At 41.1% G+C, this 22,519-nt stretch overlaps 1 protein-coding gene across 1 annotated transcript in view; it reads right to left on the reverse strand.

The window, feature by feature from the left end:
• CNTN1 (contactin 1) overlaps positions 1-22,519 on the reverse strand; it is a 417,240-nt gene that overhangs the window by 31,727 nt on the left and 362,994 nt on the right. Inside the window, exons 20-22 of the mRNA XM_074942235.1 lie at positions 20,218-20,404; positions 16,955-17,067; positions 15,628-15,784 (exon numbers count right to left, since the gene is read on the reverse strand). Of these exons, the coding sequence (XP_074798336.1) occupies positions 15,628-15,784; positions 16,955-17,067; positions 20,218-20,404 (457 nt within the window). The remainder of the gene's footprint in view (positions 1-15,627; positions 15,785-16,954; positions 17,068-20,217; positions 20,405-22,519) is intronic.

Here is a 22,519-nt window from a genome sequence, read left to right on the forward strand (position 1 = left end):
CATTACATTTCTGGCAAAGGGGTGTCCTTAATTGACTACAACATTCCAGGTATGTCAACTCCAGAGCTACACCCACAGGACAATTACCTTCATGACCTGAAATGATGTCTTTGTATAGGCAACCCCAGACAAGACTGACTCCCTTACCACGTCCCACCATCACATTATGCTGCAACCTCTTGTCTAAATTGCTCTTGGCTGTCATCCCTGGGTCTCTGTCAGCATTTCTACTTTGCCAGTTTCTCCCTCCCACTCAGCATGTATATTTCAGAATATTTAATTCCTGATGTATTCATTGGCACATTTCAAAACAGTGAGTAATTTAGGACCCTAAGGGTGTTTCTACAAAGCAAAAACACCCTGTGGCCATGAGTCTTAGTGCCCAAGTCAACTGGTTCATGGGGCTAAAAATAGTGTAGACATTCTCACTTGGGCTGGAGCCCGGGCTCTGAGACCCACAACCCAAGCCAGGTTTCAGGATCTGGGCCCCAGCCCAAACATCTACACTGTTATTTTTAGCCCCAGAGTGCAAACCCCATGTCCCCAAGTAAGCTGACCAGGCCCTAATCTTTTTCCTTTCTTTGCAGTATAGATGTACCCTAAGTCTCATTGAAAATCCCTGGCACTTAGGCTCTTACGTCGCTTACAGGGCTTTTGAAAACTTTATCCAGAATCTCATTTGGACCCTGATTCAGCAGTCAATCGCTATTTGTGGCAAAGCACTTAAGCACATGCTAAATTTTAACAATGTTTAAAGTTAAGCATATGCTTAACTGCATTGCTGAATAGGGATGGATTTAAGAATGGGCTTAAATAGTTTACTGAACTAGGGCCTTTGTTATTTTGTATCTATGTTTCTAATCTCTTTAAATCCCTTTCCTGTTTATCCGCCCTACCGGGATTTTGTTATGATTCCTGATTTCGTATAAAAGCTTTTTCAATGTGCTGTTTACTCTCTTTATGATCATTGAAGAAAATGTAAATAAGACCGTCCTGACAAGACCAGTGCTATCCCTGCAGTATCACATGAGGAACCTCCTTCCAACTCTATATATCACATTTTATAATTACGTTCTTTAGATTCTCTTTGCCAGTTTTCACCCCATGTGACAGTCATCTCTAAATCTTCTTCCACTTCCTCTTTGCTCTCCCTCACAAGCACCACATCATCCACACAAAGCATGCACCATGGTGCCACTCTCTGAATGCTTTCTGTAAAGGCATCAAGCACTAACATGAGCAAAAAAGGGGCTCAGTGCCAAGCCTTAATTTACTTACTGGAAACTGTTCAGTTTCTCCCCATCATGGCCTCCTGACTTTGGTAACATACACATCCTGCATGAGTCTGATATAGACTTCAGGTATCTGTTTTCATTCTCCTACATTACCAGATGACTTTTCTCAGAATGTGGTCATAAGCCTTCTTAAGAACAATGAATACTATATGCAAGGTTTTCCTCTATATTTTTCCACATGCAATCTTAACGCAAAAGTAGCATCTATAGTTGATTTACCTGGCGCGAATCCAAATGGATTGTCAGGACTGTTATTTCTCTTCATAGTCTCTTATCTACAACTTTCTTCTAGATCTTCATTGTGTGGCTCACGCATTTAGTGCTCTGGTAGTTACCGCAGACTTGCATGTCTCCTTTTCTCCTAAATATTGGTGCTAATGTGCTCTTTCTCCAGGCATCTTCTCAGTCCCTCATGAAATTAAACAGTTGTGTCAATATGTTTGTGCTTACTTGCCCTAGGCACTTCCATACTTTTGCTGGTATCCCATTGGGGCCGAGAGCTTTCTTATTTTTCATGTTGCTTCTGCAACTACTACTTCTATGATTGGTTATAATGGATTTTCTTCAAAGTAATTTCTCCACCATTCTTTAATCTTCTTCTCATTGATTAATGTATTTTCACTTTCATTTTTAATCATTTAAACCAATTTCTTTAGCTCTCTTATCGCAGGTCTTTGCCAGTTTAGGTATTTCTTTCTCACCCTGCTTCATTTCAAGATGGGCATATAAGCCTTCCAGAGCTTTAGCATTAGTAGTTGCTGCCTCTTTATTCACTATCTTTTTGGCTTTTTTTATATTCCTGAAAATCCCGCTGTTAGAGTGTTGCTTACCAAAATTTAAAACACTTTTTCTTTTCCTTCATGGCCTCTCAAACTTTACCACGGGGTCTCACTGGGGGAAAAGGCTCTTGCTTTTTTTTTTTCACCAAGTAGGTTCTTTGCACATTCTAGAATTTTGCTTGAATATGATTCCACCATTGATTTTTATTTTCTCTCAATCCTTCTAAAGAGATCTTCTCCAGCACTTTCATTTTAAACTACTCACTAACTTCGTTAAGCTTCCACCACTTGATCTGGACAATTTTCTTCTCATATATGCTATATATTGACAGTCAACAACCAGCATTCTATGTTGTGATGCAGCGCTTTCCCCTGGGATGACCTTACAGTTTCTGAAGTTCTTCAGCTCAGCTTGGGTTAGCAGGAAGTAATCTATCAGCACCCTCATCCTGCCACTCTTATAGGTAATCAAATGTTCTTCTTTGTTAGTGAACAATGTATTAATGATGACCAAGTCATATGTCTGGGCATACTGTAATATAGTTTCCCCTTCCTTGCTCCTATGTCTACACAGGCTATGGTACCTTTTAAAGCACTTGCCATCTTCCCGTGTGATTGTTAAGGTCAGCTTCAATGATGACTCTTTTGTTACCACTTTCTGTACAACAGCGTCCATTTCCCCCCAGAAATCCTTTTTCCTTTGTTCATCACTGTGATGGGTTCAATCACAGAAACCCCCTTGGGACTGTCACCTGATGTGCTGAGACTACCTCTGAGCCAGTTTCGGCCTTCAGAACCCTGCATTGTTGACCCAGATGTGCTAATCTGCTGCAACACAGACCCAGGATGTGACCCACACCCCCAAACTGCAGACTTAACTGAAAACGGCTTAGCAAGTGCTCCTGTCTCTAGCACCCAGACACCCAGCTCCCAATGGGATCCAACCCCCACCCAAATCCATTTTACTCTGTATAAAGCTTATACAGGGTAAACTCATAAACTGTCTGCCCTCTATAACACTGATAGAGGGATATGCACAGCTGTTTGCTCCCCCAAGTATTAAATACTTACTCTGGGTTCAACAATAAACAAAAGCAATTTTATTAAGTATAAAAAGTAGGATTTAAGGGGTTCCAATTAATAACAGACCGAACAAAGTAAGTTACCAAGCAAAATAAAACAAAACACACAAATCTACGTCTAATACAATAGGAAACTGAATACAGGTGAATCTCACCCTCAGAGATGTCCCAATAAGCTTCTTTCACAGACTAGACTCCTTCCTAGTCTGGGTCCAGCAATCACTCACAGCCCTGTAGTTATTGTCCTATGTTCCAGCTTCTTTCAGGCACCTCCTGGGGGAGGAGAGGCCATCTCTTGAGACAGCAGAAGACAAAATGGAGGGGTTTCCAGGGCCTTTTATATTCTCTCTCTTGTGGGTGGAAACCCCTTTTTTCTCCTGGGAAAAATCACAGCAACAAGATGGAGTTTGTAGCCACCTGGGCAAGTCACATGTCCATGAATGATTCAGCTTTTTGCAGGCCATCGCCATTGTTTACATGTTAGTTTGAACGTTCCCAGGAAAACTCAGATGTGGCTTGGTATCTCCCGAAGTCCATTGTCAGTTAAGTTTGATTAAGTCAGTTATGATTGAGCACTTACTGAGAATAGTCCTTTCTCAAGAAGCTGACCAAAAGCTTCACTGAGGCTACTTAGAATCAAACACACTGAGATACAAGTACATAGGCAATACTTATAACTTCAAATACAAAAATGATACACACATACAGACAGCACAATCATAACTATCAAACTACAACCTTTCCAAGACACCCCACTTGACCTCCTCTGTACAAGACCTGGTGCAAGCACAGGACCTTGGTTGCAACAATAATCTATACGTCACAATCACATTCCACTTGGAGTGCATATGTACATATTACATTTAGGGGACCATTTTCAATAGCTATCTTAACCAAAATTATCCTGTCACTTCACCAGTAATAATCACTACAAATTCCTGCATCACTTTGTCTAAGGACTTGTTCAGTTCAGACTACAGGGGTGCTGTAACTCCCCCATATGGATGCTGCAGGCGTTAACTAAAACGTTCCTACTTCACATTAATGTAGTCCTGCTTGAATTCACACTGCCGGTCGGACCTGCAAGGCAGCATAAACAATGGGGCCATGCCCTAAAACTATACTAACTACATTTCTCTTATTCGATGTGCCATAGTAGTAGCTTATAGCCTTCTCCAATGCTCTTGTCTTCGTTCCCTTCAATTTGGTCTCTTGAATGGAGGCAATCTGTACTTTTCTTTTCATAAATGTCTGAGTCAGCTCTGTTAATGTCCTCATTTTCCAAGATATCAGACTCACTTTCTGGACTCTCTTCTTTAACCACATCCATCCAGAATGATGCAATATCTCTCAGATGAGGGTGCTAAGCGCTGCTTCCTGGGAATGCTCTAATAGTTCAAATAAAGTGCTCATATGAAGGACTCATTTCTTTAGACTTCTTTGGCAAGTTAGTTATTTCCCTTAATAGCCTTCTCTACTGGTTGCTCATGCTTCTCTATAACTTTCCCTGTTAAAGACATGCTAAAACAAATAAAAATTCAGCACCTCAGCCTCTTCTGAGTCACCATTAATTTCATCCTCCTTGTGTATTACTGGGTCTTCTTTCCCCCAGTACTATTTTCCCCTTGATTTATAAAATGCTTCTTATTCCTCTTTGGTTGCCATTTATTCATTTTGATTTTCTGCAAACCTTACCCTTTTACCTTTTCCCTGCAAGCGTTATTTGATTGGTGTTTTCATTTCAACTACAGGTTTTCTTTTGACCATCATGAGGCCACTGAGCAACTGTTATTTCTTGTATTTTTATTTCTATCTAGAGCAGTTATGTCTTAATGAAAGTGACGAAGAGATTCCTGGCTATGTCTGAGATCCAACTCACTTGTCTCTACTTGCCATTCAATCTACTGGTGCTATAGCAATTCCATCACCATTCCTCTCTTTCCTGTGTGTCTTTTCATACTAGGGAATTAAGGGAAGAAAGCAGAATCTTGTCCTATCAATAGCAGACTCCTTCCCTGCAAACGTATATTCACTGTTGAATGCCTCTGGCAGGGCCGGCTCTGGCTCCAGCAAACCAAGCAGGTGCCTGGGGCGGCAAATGTAAAGGGGCGGCAGGACGTCGGGCTCTGGGGTGGCAGTCCGCCCTCGGCATTGGCGGGAATTCGTCGGCCGCTCTGTCACAGCACGTTTCGTGCTTGGCCATAATGATGCGACTCTTCTTCGGTCGCCAGCGGCAACTTGGCGGCTGCACCATCACTCCGACTCCCCATTCAGTGGGCAGGATTCCGCCTCCCCGTTCGGCGGCAAGTTTGTTTTTTTTTCCACTTGGGGCAGCAAAAACGCTGGAGCCGGCCCTGGCCTCTGGTCTTTTAAGCCCCTACATGATCAGAAAATTACTCCATAATTTGCATTCATATTGTTTATTTCCCGCTGTAAATGATATTGTATTTTCTCTCACTTTAGGAATGATATAGAGATTTATTTTTTAACAATGAGATGTATATTTTAACAATGAGAAATCAGTTTCCTTGGTTAAATCATTTTCAAGAAGAAAATCATAAATCTCCACTGTAAATCTAGAGATAATTCCATCAGCCATAGAGGATAACAGAGATCATTCTATTCAGTTTCCATAAAGACAATGGCCTGATAACAACAAATATTACCAAGTTTACTGGAAAAACTGTCCATTCATAAAGAACATATCAATTTTTGTTAATCAAGAAAAAAAAAAGAAAGAAAAAGAAAAAGTGATATCTTCTGGAGAGAGCCACGTTCATCCTCAACTAAATCTCTCTCCCCTAACATTAAAATAGGCATAAGTGAGACTTAAGTGTGCTGTGGCTTGCTGGACCTCTGCACAGTAGTTAATTTAATTTCACTCTTGAAGTCTACATTCCACATCTAAAAATAGAACCCTCAAAGTCACTCACAGATACCCCCTTTGTTAATATTTGTTTTTCTCCCTATTTCCTATAAGCTAAAAACACCTCCCTCTATCAGTAGAATGGGCTAACCACAGCCCTCGTATAATATGTTAGCATAGCTACTGGACCCTATGCCTGCAGCTCTTTACAAGGCACCTTTCAGCATCCTCAGTGCAGCTTATTTTTTAATGTATCAATCATTTCCCCATAAACTTGCCTACTGTAAAAATGTACAGTTTGTAAAGGAGCTCTGACAAAGAATTCCTTAAACCAAGTAAAAACCCAATTCTTGTAACTACTTCCCTGAGCTACTTTGCATTCCTTGATGTATATATTAAAGCACTAATATTTTCTCAAACATTCTCAAGTAACTGCCTTCACAAATTCATTCTAAATGTAAAGTCTCCTTTCCTTCCATAGCCAAATAAGAAAATGCAAATAAACATTGAAAACAGATAAAAAATAACCCTTCAAAACCCATAATGTCCACAGCATCATATCCTTCAAAATCCTTATTTCCTGTCCCTCTCTCTCAGAGCTCAAGTGTTTCTCAATAACTGTAAACTGAAGTCTCTTCAACACCGGTAGCTCGATTCACAAGAAGACTCTTAGGCATGGTGACACTGAACAACATCAGGTCTAATTTTTAGATGCTTCAAAAATCATTGGGATTCACAAAGCCTAAATTAGGTGCCTAGGTTCTCTATACAAAGAATGGGGAGAGATAGGCACCTTAGAATGGGATTCACAGAAGCCAGCAGGCTAGACAGCTTCTCACTTATACCAGTCAATAGGAGATGCCAAGGCAAGGGGTGTGTGTTAAGCCCCATCCCTTTCTTGGAGATAGGCACCTAACTCTGGGGCTGCAGGGAGGCACCTCCTCCTGTCTGGGATTCTCAGCTGCAAACCCTATTTTAGGATTAGAGAGAAGCTCAGTGACACTGGGGAAGGAGGACTTAGGGTACTCACCTGGGATATGGGAGACTCCTGGTTCATCCCCCTCTTCCTGAGGGGTAGAAGGTATTTTAACAGGGATCTGCCACCTCTCAGGTGAGTGCCATAACACGGGGCTATGGGATATTCTGATGTAGGGGTCCCTCATTCTCTCCTTTTGAAGCTGTTCCACAGTGCATAAATAATTTAAAAAGTCATTTGAACACGGGGACTGGCTCTCTCACTTCCTAGGCAAGTGCTCGAACCATCAGACTCCAGAGTCATTCTCATGCTTGTTCTCTCTCTCTCTCTCCCAATGACAATTTCATTATTTAGCCACAGTGGAACAGCTTGAAAAGAAGAGATTGAGGGAGCGCCCCTCCCCCCAAATCAGACTATCCCATAGCCCAGTACACTCACCTGAGAAGTGGCAGATTTCCTGTTCAAATTCCTTCTCCCCATTAGGTGGAGGAGCAAATTGCAGCAGGGGTCTTCCACATTACAGGTCAGTACCCTAATCATGGGACTAAAAGATATGAGAAAGGTTACCCCCCCAGCCATTTTGTGTAAACTTTCCTATAGGGAGCTCGCCTTCCAGATGAGACATGAGCTTGCTTACCAGATTAGGCCACGCAAGTGCATTAGGCAGAGGAAAACCTATCTTTCTCCAATTCATGCATCACTGTGGGACTTAGGTGTCCTGATGCTTGGCATGGGGCTGCAGTGCACCTGCTCAGAGGCAGAAATAAAGGCACCTAGGGAACTTTTACTGCAAAAATTCAGGCGCTGAGCAAGTGTAGGTATCTACATTGTTCAGGGGCAGTTAAGCAAGGGCACTGATTCTGGGATTCAGGCACCTAAAGTGGCAGCTAGGCAACTACAGCCTTTTCGGAACCTAGCTCTAGGATTGTAAGTCAAGAACAGTTTTCAGTTAATTTTCATTTTCCAAAATTACTTCTTCAAATTGACATCATTTGGTACTTTACAGCACTTTTCATCTCATCATCTCAAAGTGGTTTACAAGTATTAACCAATTATGTCTCACAACACTCCTTTGACATACAGTAGCTATTATTATCCTTATTTTAAAGATGAGGGAACAGAGGCATCAAGATATTAATAGCCACATTTCAGAAAACACCCAACTTTGGATATCTTAGGCCAGAGAAGCTGATATTTACAACTGCAACTGACTTCAGCAGGAGTGTAGTCTCATGGCAGGTAAGTTTTGAAAATTTTGGCCTAAGTGACATGCCCACAGTCACATAGCAAATCTGAAGCAAAGTGTGAATAAAAACCCCGAGTCCTGATTTCCAGTGTATTTATTAGACATGCTCCCTCCTAGTTTTCATTTCCGTGTACAGCTGGAGACTAAACATTTATTCCTAACCATTAAGTTCAAAATTTGCACATAACTTAGAGGCTTTTCTTTATCTTAACTCCTGATCCTGCACCCAGAACTGACAGTAAAGACTTTGGCACTCATGCAGAATCCCAGTTCAGCAGAAATCCCAAGGCATGCATGGGTCCAGGTCCTAATTGGTAATTGTTTTGGACAAAACAGAACATATGTAAACCACACTTACTTAACTTTAGGAGTAGCTTATTTCTGGTCTCTTAAAACCTGCTCCTAACTGACTGAAGGCAAATCAAAATAAGAGAGTGCACTAAGCTTTTTGCCCAGATTTAGCTAAATTGGCTTAAAATCACACCTTAAACTAAACTGATGCAATTCTGAGCATAGACAAATCTTCAATCATAGCATGTGCATGGAGTGTTTTCTCCTTGAATTTTACAATCATGAGATGCTTCAGTCAGCTATCTGACTGTCTGACATAGGCCTGGTCTTCAGAGGCAAAACAGATGGGTTTTTTACAAGTGTTAGCTAACTGTAATCCTACTGTAGGCAAGGCAAATTGTAGTTTTAATACATACCTCCCAGCTAGAGTTTACCTCAACTGGCTAATATATATTAAAACTACAACTTGTCTATACTAAGATTTTAACACCTGCTAGTTGACATGGTACCTAATGTGTTACAAATGTAATATTTTTTTCCTATTGCAGACATGGCCACAAGAGTCCATTACCAATCCAGAGTTTAAGGCACTCAGTGTGCCACATCAAGGTCAGTTAGAAAAAAAAAAAAAACAGAGGGAGGAAGGCAGGTCCTAAAGCAACACCTTTGGTGATAAATTTTACTTCCTGTTACAAACATATTGCAAATCATTGAGCTTCTCTTTACTAGAAAATTAATTCATATTAGAAAATGGCCTCAAGGAATCATGTTAAATAAAATACGATTTAAACATGACTTCGCAGTCAGTATAGATGGGAACAAATAACATTTAACATTGTGTCACCTGGTTGTGGTCACATTTTTGGTTCCCATAAGACTTACCTACTACCAGCTGACAAGATGATAATGTTAAAATTTTAAAAATTACTATAAGAAAAGGCCGTCTACTAATAATTATCTATTATTAACTAATGTCAGAAAATAATGGTTAGGAATCAGTTAGGAATTCACAAGCACTTTTGCAGGGGTCCTTTGGTTTGTTGTGGGTGCACTTTGGTTTGATTGGATCCAGGCCTCACTTCGGCTGATCTGGTGCTATTTGTAACTTCATTATACAAATTGTCATCAATTAAAAAAAAATCTGCATTCAAGTAGCGCATAATACTGGAGTCCAACTGCATCTTTCAGACTTAATACTAGAATTTTGTCCTAAATGATCTATCTGTGAAACTTTTACAACCAGAAATAGTTGGATTGCTAAAAGAAAGCTCTTGATACTAGAGTTTTCTGTACTTTCCTAAAATACAGACATTATTTCATCATTTCTGATTTTTGGCATTTTTATATTTGCCTGTCCTATATCTATTCTCTGTCCTATACCAACTCTACAATTATTTTCTATTCTAACAGTATGCTATGATGAGTTCTCATCATGATCAATTCCTCTGCTTCAGAATCAAGTTTAAATTCAAGAGAAAACTTATTCTTGAACAGCATTGAGGATTTCTTTAAAATCCCCTTCTTCCTGTCGCTGTTCTTGTTTGTCCTCCTGGTTATCCTGAAAATCTACTTTTCCTGCTACTGAGATGGAAAAAGAGAAGGGTTTGGTAATAACCTTGAGGCTAATCCTGCAAGGGGGATTTCACTAGAATTCAGTCACTAATGGAATTGTCAGAATGGACCTCTTTTTCCTGCTCCCAATGTTCCTCTGGCTCTGGCTGAGCATTATTTTCTTTCTTTTTTTATTTAAACACATGTCAAGGCATGTTCTGTTCAGCTCAAAAACAAGACTCCTACTTTTTCCAGCAAACTCTTCTTCAGATATTTCTGCATTGCATTTAGCTTCGAACAGACTATTCTTCTACATTCTCTTTCCAACTCCCCTATGTCCTTCCATTCAAGTTATATGCAGATTACCTTAATCTTTGCTAAAAAGAACTACAGTGCCACACAGACTCATGGGACCTGTAGCCTGTCTGGCAGGTTCACAGGAAGTGTGAGTGTAGAAAAGTTGTTTGAAGGAGGTAGACTGTGAGGAAGCGGCCACAGCTCAACATACGTGAGAGAGACTACTGTATTTCCAATAACTGTTAATGTGGTTTAATAAAGGAGTTACTAACCTTCTGTAGGCTGCTGTCTATCTCTACCTGTTTGTACTCATGTTACCATTTCAAAATCAGAGACCACAGTCACAAAAAGAAGTTACAGATAAGGTAGGTAATGTACAGAGAGACAACAGTCTTTCAGAGTTACCCCTCAATAGCTACAGCACTATTAACCACTTGGTTTGGGACAATTTAGGGGTCTACTTATGCAAAAATTCATAGTTGCTAACTCTAGCCCTAAAATCACAATTACCAGCAATAACCAATGTGCTTACGGGGGAAATAAAAATAATGGTTTCAATGTGACTTTCTGAAAAAAAAAATCATGGAAAAAAGATACAAGAGGAGGAAAACTTTAAAACTGAATTTTAAAAAAATGGCTCTTTCTGTAGATCTGGCCTAAATCTTTCACCCAAAATATTTATGACATAACTGTTCACTTATGCAATGGCATGCGACTCCCAGCTGAACTTTCACTGCAGATAATTGATCTATCAGTCATATTACACCATACTTCAAAACTGAATGTAATTTTAATTGTACTGTACAATAGGATACCACAGATGAGTTCAGAAGGAGACAGACCAACAATTTGGTTTAGAAGTCTGAACACATGACTGGGAGAACCATGATGACTTTCTGAATTCTAATCCTTATTCTAATTGCTTTTGTGGTCTTAAAGAGTCTCTTAATCTCTCTACCTCAGTTTCCCTCTTTGTGAAATGGAGTCAATAATACTACCTCACAGGGTGTTATGGGTATTCGTTAACTAATTTGTATTGAGCTCTGTTATTAACTTTTTCTACATATCAAGGTTCTTTAATCTAGAAATGAACAACAAAATAAACACTGTCATGAATAACATAGAAGAACGCTGACTAGACCATAGTAGAATGTGGTATTATTACCAAATGTTTTCCTAGTCCTTCCTGTTACTGAATTTGAATACAAGAAAAATATAAGACATTGAAATTACACAGCAGCATGTCTGTTTGAGAACATGCTTGTTCCATAACTGAATGTGGTGTAATGTGTGTAAATGTGACACAATCAAACCTTAATTCTCTTATGAAATGGGACTAGAACTGGATGTATCAAAAATTTACACAGCAGTGGTACTTAGTGTATTTGTAATGCACCAGAAATAAAACCAAATGACAAGAGAATGTTTAGCGAATCTGACAGTCTGTTTCAGAAGCATTAACACAGCGAAGTATGAGGTTATTCTGTACATTCTCCTAGTCTGTTGTGAAACGTGAGACCAAGGGCGAAATGCAATAGTGAGAAGTATAGTTCTTTAGTATGACTGCACTTTTGAAATCATGTTATTGGTTTTATAGAACATTTTTTGCTACATTTCTGTAACTAATGATTAATGAGTTCCAAATTCTGTTATAATGGACAGTCACACAGTCCAAGTCTTCATCGGATTTTATATTGGCCATATAACAGTTTCCTTACAGGATCGAGCTGTTTTCTCCACCTAATCTTTTTAATACCACCACCATAGATGTGGCAGACTGTGACAGTTCTGTCGGTAGCACTCTGCTTAGTGAGGTTGCTGCAGCACAGCGAAGGCTGGAGGCTTAATTGGAGCCAATTACCCTATTTCTAGAGGGAATTACTGAGACTTGGTGGGAACTGTCGGGATACTGAAGTAAATGGCACAGTCACTGGGAGGATATATCCTCTGGAGGAACAGGGAGCAGGGGAAGCACAGATGGTGAGCTCCGTGGAGGACAAAAGCTGTGTGAAAGCCTCCTCTTGCGGTATACCTGTGCTACGCCCTGTCCTGTTTGGAAACAGAGGACTAAAGGTTCACGTAGTGGGAAAGAAACAAACTCTGTGTTTTTGTGACTGAGGGTATGTTTACACTGCAATAAAAGACCCGCGGCACAGCCACCTCTGCCCCGGGTCAGCAGACTCTGGCTCGTGGGGCTTTTCAATAAATATTACTATTCCTATTAAGTAGCATAAAAAGAAATTCCAAATTAAAAGATAAAATAAAATTTAAATGTTGAACGAGTTACTGAGGCTGCAAAAAAACCCTCATGTATTTTGCTTTGAAAAACATGAATACGTACAACTAAACATTTTGCAGAATTTCAAAGTATGCCTCTGGCAATGAAAAACCGATATATATTTAAGTGGGGAAAAGCAGAAACGCTACGATTTTGCTCTCTGTACGCATACAGTATGTAAATTATTCTGTGTTCACTTAGGCATTTAGAATGAGATTTAGGAAAGTACTGTAAGAAAGTGAAGATACCCTGAAGTACGAAGAATGAAGTCATTTAAAAGTCTATGGCTGGATTCTTCTGTAACGTATTCTGGCATAAATTAGGTGTAACTTCACTGAAACCAATTTAATTACAGTAGCGTAAGTGGGAGGATAACCAGGCGCAATATGGTTTTGATTTGTATTCATTGCAGCATTTCAGACTAACGCTGGGATTACATTAATATCTGCATCCTGACAACATACTGCAATCAGCAAAGCATTTTAGAGACTAAAAAGAAAAAAGCCAACCTTTAGTGTATTTTAAAAAAATTAGATCAGCCTGCTATTAGCTGAAGAAACTGACTCCTACGGTTAAACAAGCAGTTCCAGTCTTCAGTTGGTTGTGGTATCTCAATATAGAGTTTAAAACTGTGTAGTTCATGAATTCACTGTAATGTGGTAAAAAAAGTCACTAAACACCAGACATTGGTTAACAAAAGACAGTAGGCCTATATTTTACTCTGATTATGGTAAATGTTCTGAAATGCAGTTCAATAAATATGCAGCTGATTATTTTATGTCAAGTTCTTCAATATCAGATTACTCAGTGTAAAGGAATGTGTGTTTTTATATATATTGATAAACTTCCTTTATACTAAAGCTAAAACAGTACATCTTTCAAACTGGAATCTGCTTATTTATAAGAGCAAATTCTCCTCCTGAATATTCACCTCCCTCTTAAATTTATGACTGAGCTTTTTTTCTTTAGGTCCGTGAGAAGAAGGAGGAGAGTTTAAAAAGAGAGTATAAAAAGAGGAGAGAGAGAAAACGAGGAGGAAGAGGGGTGGAATAGAAAGAATCTGTATTTCCACATTTTTATATATATGTATATTTGGCTTCCAAACACAACATTTGCAAGTCAAAATCTTTTGTTGTGCTTTTAATAACTAAATTAACTGCAGAAATAAGTGTGCTATAACTTACCTTTGTTTACTCCCATTGCACTTTAGCAAAGCAGCTATTCTCAGTAGCCCGATGGACTCTGTTAAGACGTCATTCTTCCAACAGAACAACATTTTTGTTTACAATGGCATTGCTTATTATGTACGTCTGACGGTTTCAGAGTTAGAAGCTCCACTGTGGTACACAGACTGGGCATGCATTATTCCCAGCACTATGTTTCTGAGAGGGCTACCAGGAAGGGAAGAGCTGATAGGGAGCATGCTACCACCCTGTTACACAGCCACCAGTAACCTCCCTGCTAAAAGTCTGCCAGGTTGTGGATACGGAACCAGCAGTGCACTCTGAAAAGGCAGGGACTAAGCCATGGATCTGCAAGCAATGCTGGCCCTGTGGTCCATATACCAGGATGGCAATGGAGAGTGCCCAGCATCCTGCCTTTTTTTCAGTCTCCCCCACTGCCATGAGCATGGTCCAGTCACAGTCACGCTGCCATTTTCTCTCTCGGCATAGTTCCGCCCTATCTGACTAGGACAGGGCAGGCATAGTAGAGCAAACTGAATTGCTTGGGAAGACAGGCCCATTCAAAGAAAATGTGTTTTAATATAGCCAACTAGAAAGTCTAGGAACAAGGAATACAGGCCATACCTACACAAAGGGGCATGTATCCTGGAAAGCATTTAGGGGACAGAGCACAACTCTAAATAGGATTTAGGGGTCACACTGGACAAGCAGCTGAACATTTGCTCCCAGTGTGACAAATGGGACTAATGAGATCCTTCAATGTATAAGCAGGGGTGTAGTGAGTAAGAGTAGGGAGGTAATTTAGCTCTATACCACTTTGGTGAAACTCATTCTGGACTACTGCATACAGTTAGGGTGTCCACATATTAATAAGGATGTTGAAAAACTGGAGAGGGTGCAGAAAAGAGACAGGAAAATGATTCTAGGGCTGAAAAAAATGCCTTACCGGAGAGAATTAGAGCGCTCAATCTGTTCAGTTTATCAAAAAAAATTGACTTGATTACAGTGTACAAATAACTTAATGGGAAGAAAACACTGGGTACTAAAACGTTCTTTAATGTAGGGGAGAAAGACATAACAAGAACCAATGACTGGAAGCTGAAGCAAGACAAATTCAAATTAGACACACAATTTAAACACTGATTAAACAATGGCACAAACTACCACAGGAAGCAGTGGGTGCTCCATCTCTTAATGTCTTCAGATGAAGACTGAATGCTTTTCTGGGAGATACGCTTTAGTTAAACACAAGTTGTTGGGCTCAGTTATAGGAGTACTTGGGTGAAATTTAATGACCTGTGATATACAGGTCAGACTAGATGATCTAATGGTCCCTTCTCACCTTAATCTGTAAAACTCTATGAAGACTCCCTAGCACTCCCTTTTTGGATGGCCTTTATAATGCTGTTGCTGAAAAGTAATACCAATGGCTACACAGGGTGTGTGCCAAGAGGTAGGCATAAAGCTCACAGTTGTCACCATTCTCCTATTTAAGTTTAAAAAAAAATAACCACTAATCAAATTTAAGCATCTGGACCTTAAGATGGCATCACCAGCATCCAATTCCATGACATTTATGCTTATTCTGAAATAGCATTTTGCATACTACATACTATGGTGATTGGTACCCCAGATATACAAAGATTGGAGAGACAGAAAGACACAGAGAGATAAAGAGAGAGAGAGTTTTACCCCAGTCTCTTTTTGTCAGGAATGGCGTGCATTTGCTGGTCTATGAATTTATCTAGCCATATATTCCCAATATGAAAAAAAAATGCTTACCTGAAATTTTTATTTGAGCTACTTCTCCATCTCCTCCTTCACTGTGTGCTCGAACTTCAACAACATATTCACCATCTCTGGGGACTGGCAGGTCTATTGAATGCGTGCCAGTTGAATACAATGTGCCCTCATGTTGACCATCTGGTCTATACAGCACCTTGTAAAGCCATAAACAAGTACAGTTATTGAAATGTCATGTTACAGCTGATATCATAATTACATCCTTCCAGTTTTGATTAACAAGTTTAGGGTGCTCATTTTATGTGTACATTCTTAATTTTAAATCAAAACTAAATAAAATGTATTGCTTTGCAGCTTGCTATCATGTAAAGGAGCTTGGAGAGAGCAGATATTTCCTCTTTTATTTCTAACAAATGGCAAAACAATACCATCTCCTTGTCAGATAAATTTTCCATATGGGTTCAAGTTAAGAATGATTGAGGATAATACTTTAAAGCTCAGCAAACAAAACAAAAACATACCATACAACTTACCATATACTAGAGCATAAATGATTTAACAATGTCCTCAGATGGTAGCACAATTATTCTGTTTTATTAATATGTTTCAGAGCTGAAAATTATTATAAATGTGAAGTTAGCATGTGACTTATGAGACATATGGAAAAGATATCTGCTCATTTTCAATGATTCACAGGAAGTAACTCAATTCATCAAACAAAAATTTTTGTAGCACTGTAGCTATATTACTGCCAAGTAAACAACAACACTAAATAGGAACCCATTTTTAATGGTTTCAGCATATTGATAGCTATAACTGACCATCTTCCTATAATTTATAGATATGCTTGCACTGTAGTTGCATGTACCATGATGTGCTGTCCCTTTAAGGACAGCTCTAGATACACTGGTTCTGTTAGTGTCTTTGATTTATAAGTACAGGTATTCTGGAGGTTGTAATTCTCAGAGGGAGGATGGGAACAGTAGGCTGGAAGTAATTCATGCTGGGAAAGGGGGAAAATATAGAAGAGCATAATTTGTTGATGTATGCTGTGGGAGACATGTCACTGTGGGAGCAATCAGTTCTGTTGTACGTCTAAAGTGGTGATTCTCAGCCTTTTCCATACTTTGATCTGTGTTATAACATAAAATTTTAGGCTCCCTCCCATCTTAGCATAAAAGAGAAGGGTGTCCATGACCCTCCTCCAAAATGATTGGGGGACAGGGGAGTTGTGACCTCTAGACTGTGAACCCGTGGTCTAAACTAAGGATGCAAGCACATTAGAGGCAAAGTAGCTAGCAATATTGACAATAAGATAAACTGTGTGCAGGATATGAAAGATAGAAACTATTTTTATAGATCATACTTTGTATCCTTGAACAGCAGATTCATTTGACATTGGCGTGACATGATCCCAGGTGATGATGTATCTTGAACCAGACCTGACTGTACTGATAATTCTTGGACGTTGGCTTGGAGCTGAAAAATAAACATAAAATGTTGTGTGCAGAAACAATGACACTTCACAAACGTTCATTTACATTTGAATGATCCTTCTAAAAAGAAAGATTATGGCTGGCCTTTCTGTGAATGTGGGACAGTCTCTCTCCTGGAATGCAGTTCTATGGCTCCAGCTATGCATTTTTGCATGGCTTGTGCAATGGGCTCCCTGTGGGTTTGGCATTTGTGTTTGCCAGAACGGATGGGGCCAATTTCTATCCCTTTGTGTGGAACTGGGCTTGTGTTTCCTTGCAGTCATCTATGTCCAGAACCTCCCAGGATTTAGCTTAATTATACTTATTGACTGAATTTAAAGCTTTAAACAATTATATAAAAGCATTTCTATCGCACTTATCTGTGTGGTAATCAGAGTGCCTTCCTGCACAAAGTGTAATTATAGTTAGAATAGTAGCCATGTAAAATGGAATCTTCTTATCCAAACATATGCTCCCTGCAGGTCTGAGTCAGATAGTATACTGCTTACCTTATTGACAAAGCACATGTTACTCTCATACATTTTTTAGGCCATCCAAGCACATTTTTAAATAAAGAAACACAGCCCTTAATTAAATATCACTCATGACTTCATTATTATTTAATTATGTTGCAGAAAGGATTTCAAAAGTGATTAGTGATTTTGGATGCCCAAACTGAGTCACCTTGAAGAGGCCTGATTTTCAAAGGGTGGGTGCTTAGCACATTCTGAAAATCAGCCCCCTTTTAAGGTGTCTCTAGCTGGGGAGCCAAACACTGAAGTGCCACAAGTTCTGTGAAAATCTTTGCTTGAGGTTATAGCCTATGGACCCAAGCCTACATTCCTCTTGGACCAGATCATGGCCTGTCCTGCGTGGCTGTAGAGATGCCCCTTACTCCACTGTGCCAGATATCCATGTTGAAATGGCAGCGATGAGTGGAGAACAGCCACTTCAGAGCCACACCTCCACAACTACTTGCTGCCCCATACCGGGGGCTTGTGTTAGTGCCACAATTTAGCCCCCTGGGAAAACTCTGTGTGTATGTGTCTGTAGCGGGGTGGTCACCTGCTCCTGCCCTGAATGGCTTGAAATCAGCCCTGGGAGGGGGCTAAGGCTGCGAGGGGACTGCTGCTAGGGAAAGCAGCAAGCCTTGGCTGATTGGGGAAACAGCCACAGCTGCAGCCACACCTCAATCAAGGCCCAGCTGGCCTTTATAAGAGGGCAGTGGGCCAGGAGGAGACAGTCTCTCTTTAGATCAGGGGTTGGCAACCTGTGGCACACGTGCCAAAGACGGCACGCGACCCCGGCAGACAGCAGCGTGCCATGAAAAATCCTGCCCGGCCCAGCCTGCTTTTCTCTGCCCCCCGCCCACTGCTCTCTCCTTGCAGGACAGGCAAGCTTCCCCTTCCCCCCGCCTCTTCCCCCAGCGTGCTGGGTTCCTGCCCCTCCTTCTCTCCCTCCCTGCGGCCGATCAGCTGACGGCCCTTGCTACAGTGGGGGAGAGGGAAAAGTGGAGCTGCAGCGCGCTCTCTGCTCTGGGGAACTTGGAGAAGGGAGTGGAATCAGGGCATATCCCTCCAGCCCCCGCCGTGAGCCACTCACCCCTGACCCCTGCACCCCCGCACACACTCCCCAGCCCTCACCCCTGAACCCCCCACATCCCTCTTCTAAAAAATGTTAAAACGTATTATTGGCATGCGAAACCTTAAATTAAAGTGAATAAATAAAGACTCAGCACACCACTTCTGAAAGTTTGCCGACCCCTGCTCTGGATGTTGAGAGGGAGGGGCCTGACTGCTGGGAGCTGAGCAGGGTACCTAAAGTGGAGCAGGGTTGGGGAAAGCCCAGAGGAGCTCCGGCCTGGGAAACCCCCAGGGTGCAGGCCTTGTGAAGGCCTAGGAAAAGGGTACTGGGGTTGGAGAAGGCAGCCCAAGGGTAGGCAAAAGCAGCAGGTCCAGACCCTCCTTGCCAATCATGAGCGGCAATTATATTGCAGTCCGCGCCAGGGAGCGGGGGATAGATGGTGACTGGCAGTAGCCAAAGATTGAGGCGAGGTGGGGATAGAGGATGGAGGTTCCCCGGGGCAGGAGGGAGAGGAGACCCAGATCTGTGGGGGTACTGCCAGGGGAGAGCACCCTGGCCTGAAAGGGGCACTGGGGTCCGGGAGGGACTTGGGGCCCAGCGGCAATTGGGACACCAGCCTGCAGAGGGCACTCCGGAGGCTGGAAACGCTAATTCCCTGGACGACCAGCAGGAGGCGCCACAGGGGTGAGTCCCACCCCACTACAGTGTCTCAGAGTCACCGTCTCGGTGCTCTGGAACCACTCTGAATGAAGTCAGGCAGGACTCTGATGCAGTGGGTCTCCTCTCAGGGGACGCTGTCGCCAGGGCAAGAAGCCTGCTCAGCTTCGGTGCTCTCCTGGGTCTGACCTCAGAGTCCAGCACCCCTGTTCACACCATGAACTCCCTGCAGCAAGTCCACCTGGAAGGGACACTTGGGGTAGCCTTACATGCCTCCAAAGGGCCCTGCACCCAACTTCACAGTTGGCAGTGACTCTCAGCCAGCATTGTAAAGCAGAAGGGTTCATTAGTTGACAGGAACACAGTGTAGAACAGACCTTGTTAGCACAGAAATCAGGAGCTTTCAGCAAAGTCCATTTTGGTGGGAGGGGAACCCAGAGCTCCAAGGCCCTGACCCTCCCCCCTGAGACTCCAGCCCAGAGACTGTCCAGCTTCCAGCAGCTCGGTCTAAAACACGCCTGTTGCCCTTCCTCCGTCCTTTGGTTCTTTCCCAGGCAAGCAGGTCACCTGGTCTGCACCAATACCTCTGGCTCATTCTTGCAGAGGAGGGTGCCCTGCCATCAGTTGCTAGGCTACAGTGTGTCAGTCATTCTCTGCACCCAGTCAGGAGTCACATATGCCTTCTAGGGGTCTCTGCAATGATCACACACCCTTATCCCACCACTAGCACTTGAGTAATACATAGGGGAAACTGAGACACGCACACAGTATTCAGAGAAAACAGAAAGAACATGCGCACTTTGTCACAGTATGGTGTTAGACCCAGTAATTATAGTATTAGTATATGCAAAGTACAAACTAATAGTAACTAAGTACAGAACTTTAGAAATAAGTCCAAAGCGCCTTTACTTACGTGCTTTTCTTGTTACGATATCAACAACACCACTGGGTGGTCCATACCCTGCGCTATTGAAGGCGCAGACATCTACGTGGTACCGGGTGCTAGGTTTCAAATTTTCCAGTTTGGTTGAGTAGTCCTGATTGCTCACTAGCACCCGCTGTGCAGCTGCTTCTTTATCATGAACAGTCCAGTAACGAATCTGTACACAGTTGGATTGAGTGATAATTAGGTGTAATTAATTATACTGAAATCTTACAGAAACTGTAGATTGGAGCACAGAATAATTTTAAAACAATAAAGTCTGTTTCTGGCTAATTGCTGCTCCTTATATTAATCCAAGCGATAGGTTCCTATCAAAAAACAGAAAACACTTCAGATTTGATGTGGAAACTTTTGCACTAATGAACCTGATTTGTACACAATTAAGCCAATGGGAGTTTTGTGATAGACTTAATTGGGTGCAGGATTGGGCCTTACTAGAACAGGGCTTTCTTGCTGTTGCTCTTTTATACTCGAAAATTTTACGCTCAACTGTAATATCATTTTCTAGGTCACAATGTACTCTCTAATGCAAAGATACCTTTGACTAAGTTTGACAGGACACTCCACTTCCTACTTCATGGCATTCTAGTTAATACAATCCCTACAAAAGTAACTAATTCATATGTTTCTTCTGCTCTCATTCCCTACATAGAGTATGCCCTATCCAGCCCAAGCTGGACAGACCCTTCTTTCTTTATAAAAGATGCTGCTCAAAACACTTTTACTAAAATTTATTATCCACTATAATTTTTATCACATTCAGCCAGTATTTTTGTTTCCATGATTTAAAGGTTATAATGAGCAACTGACAAAGCAATTTGACAGCACAATAACAAGGTATAACAAACAAAAGGGATCTACAACACCCAACCTGATATCCATTTCCTGCTCATTCCTCTGGGAACTGTGTTTAACAGACTGAACATGCATTGAACTTAGACATCAAAGCACTATCACATACTTAATAAACTGACTTGTTATCAGAACTTACTTGCTCTTGTCTTTTAGGAGGTGCTTTAGCTAAGTAATGAAGCTTAATGGTTAGACTAAAGAAGAAGTGTGAAATGTTTTGTGTGTTTTTAAACTTAATATTTAACAGTGACTTTTCTATAATATTTAATGTTTTATGAGTGTTTATAAATTATTATAATTCCCCTCTCTTTAAATATATTGTGCATTATCTTTTATTTCACCCTCCCCGCCCCAATACCATTAATCACTATTAAACCACATAAGACCATGGGGAAAACACTGAAAAGCACTCCACAACCTACCTTGTATAGGTTCCCTATTTTCCTCTTCTCCTTCCCCTTAAAATTCTCCTCTGCCCTCTTTTTTTATATCCACTTAAATTACACATTTGAGAAATATATTCAGACCAGTCCCTTAATGGCGATGTCAGGGGGCAACTCATGGCTTTAATACTGGGTCATCACCGGGTTGACAGACATTTTTATTAGAAAGTGAACAGGATTTATATCCTCTTCCACCCAATCTCTTTCCTCTCCTTTTTACCTGTAAACTCATTGAATGTGCAGTCTAAAACCAATGCACTCACGTCCTCTCCTTGAACTGTGTCTTGGATCCCTTCCAATATTTCCACTCTACTAAAACCATTCTCAGTAGAATTCGGACACATATGCAAACACTCACATCTTCCCAATTACTCTAATAGCCTCTTCATCTCAGGGCCTCTATTTCATCTTCATTCTCTTTGACCTACCAGCTTCTTTGATTCTGTCAATCATCCTCTCCTACTTAACACCCTATCCTCATTAAGCTTGCAAGATACTGCCTTCTCCTGGTTCTCCACCTACCTATGATGGTTTCTTTAGTGCCCCTTCAGTGGATGCCTTTCATCCCCTATTCTTTGTATGCATTCCCTGAGGCTATTTGCGGGCAAAAACAAGTTTTAGTTAGCTATGTTATCAATAGTACTTTTAAAAAACATCCTACCATGTTTTTGTCTCATACATATCCACACAAAATAGCCAGGACAACTCTATTAAAGAAACATCATCTGTGATTTTCAAAAATGGATGCCTATGACCAGCCTCCTGAGTCCATAAGTAGGCAACTAAATAAGTTGACTTGATTTTCTAAAGTGCTGACCACCCAACAGCTCCCTCTGCACTTAGGAGACCATTTATTTAAGCACCAAAACACATATTTGGGAAGGAAATATAAGGTACCCACTTATTACAAATCCTGGCCACTATGAAATGATTTTTGGTGATACTACATAGGGTCTGATTCACCATTGCCTTGTAGA

The sequence above is a fragment of the Natator depressus genome, chromosome 1 (assembly GCF_965152275.1).
Source record: "Natator depressus isolate rNatDep1 chromosome 1, rNatDep2.hap1, whole genome shotgun sequence".
Classification (NCBI taxonomy): Eukaryota; Metazoa; Chordata; order Testudines; family Cheloniidae; genus Natator; species Natator depressus.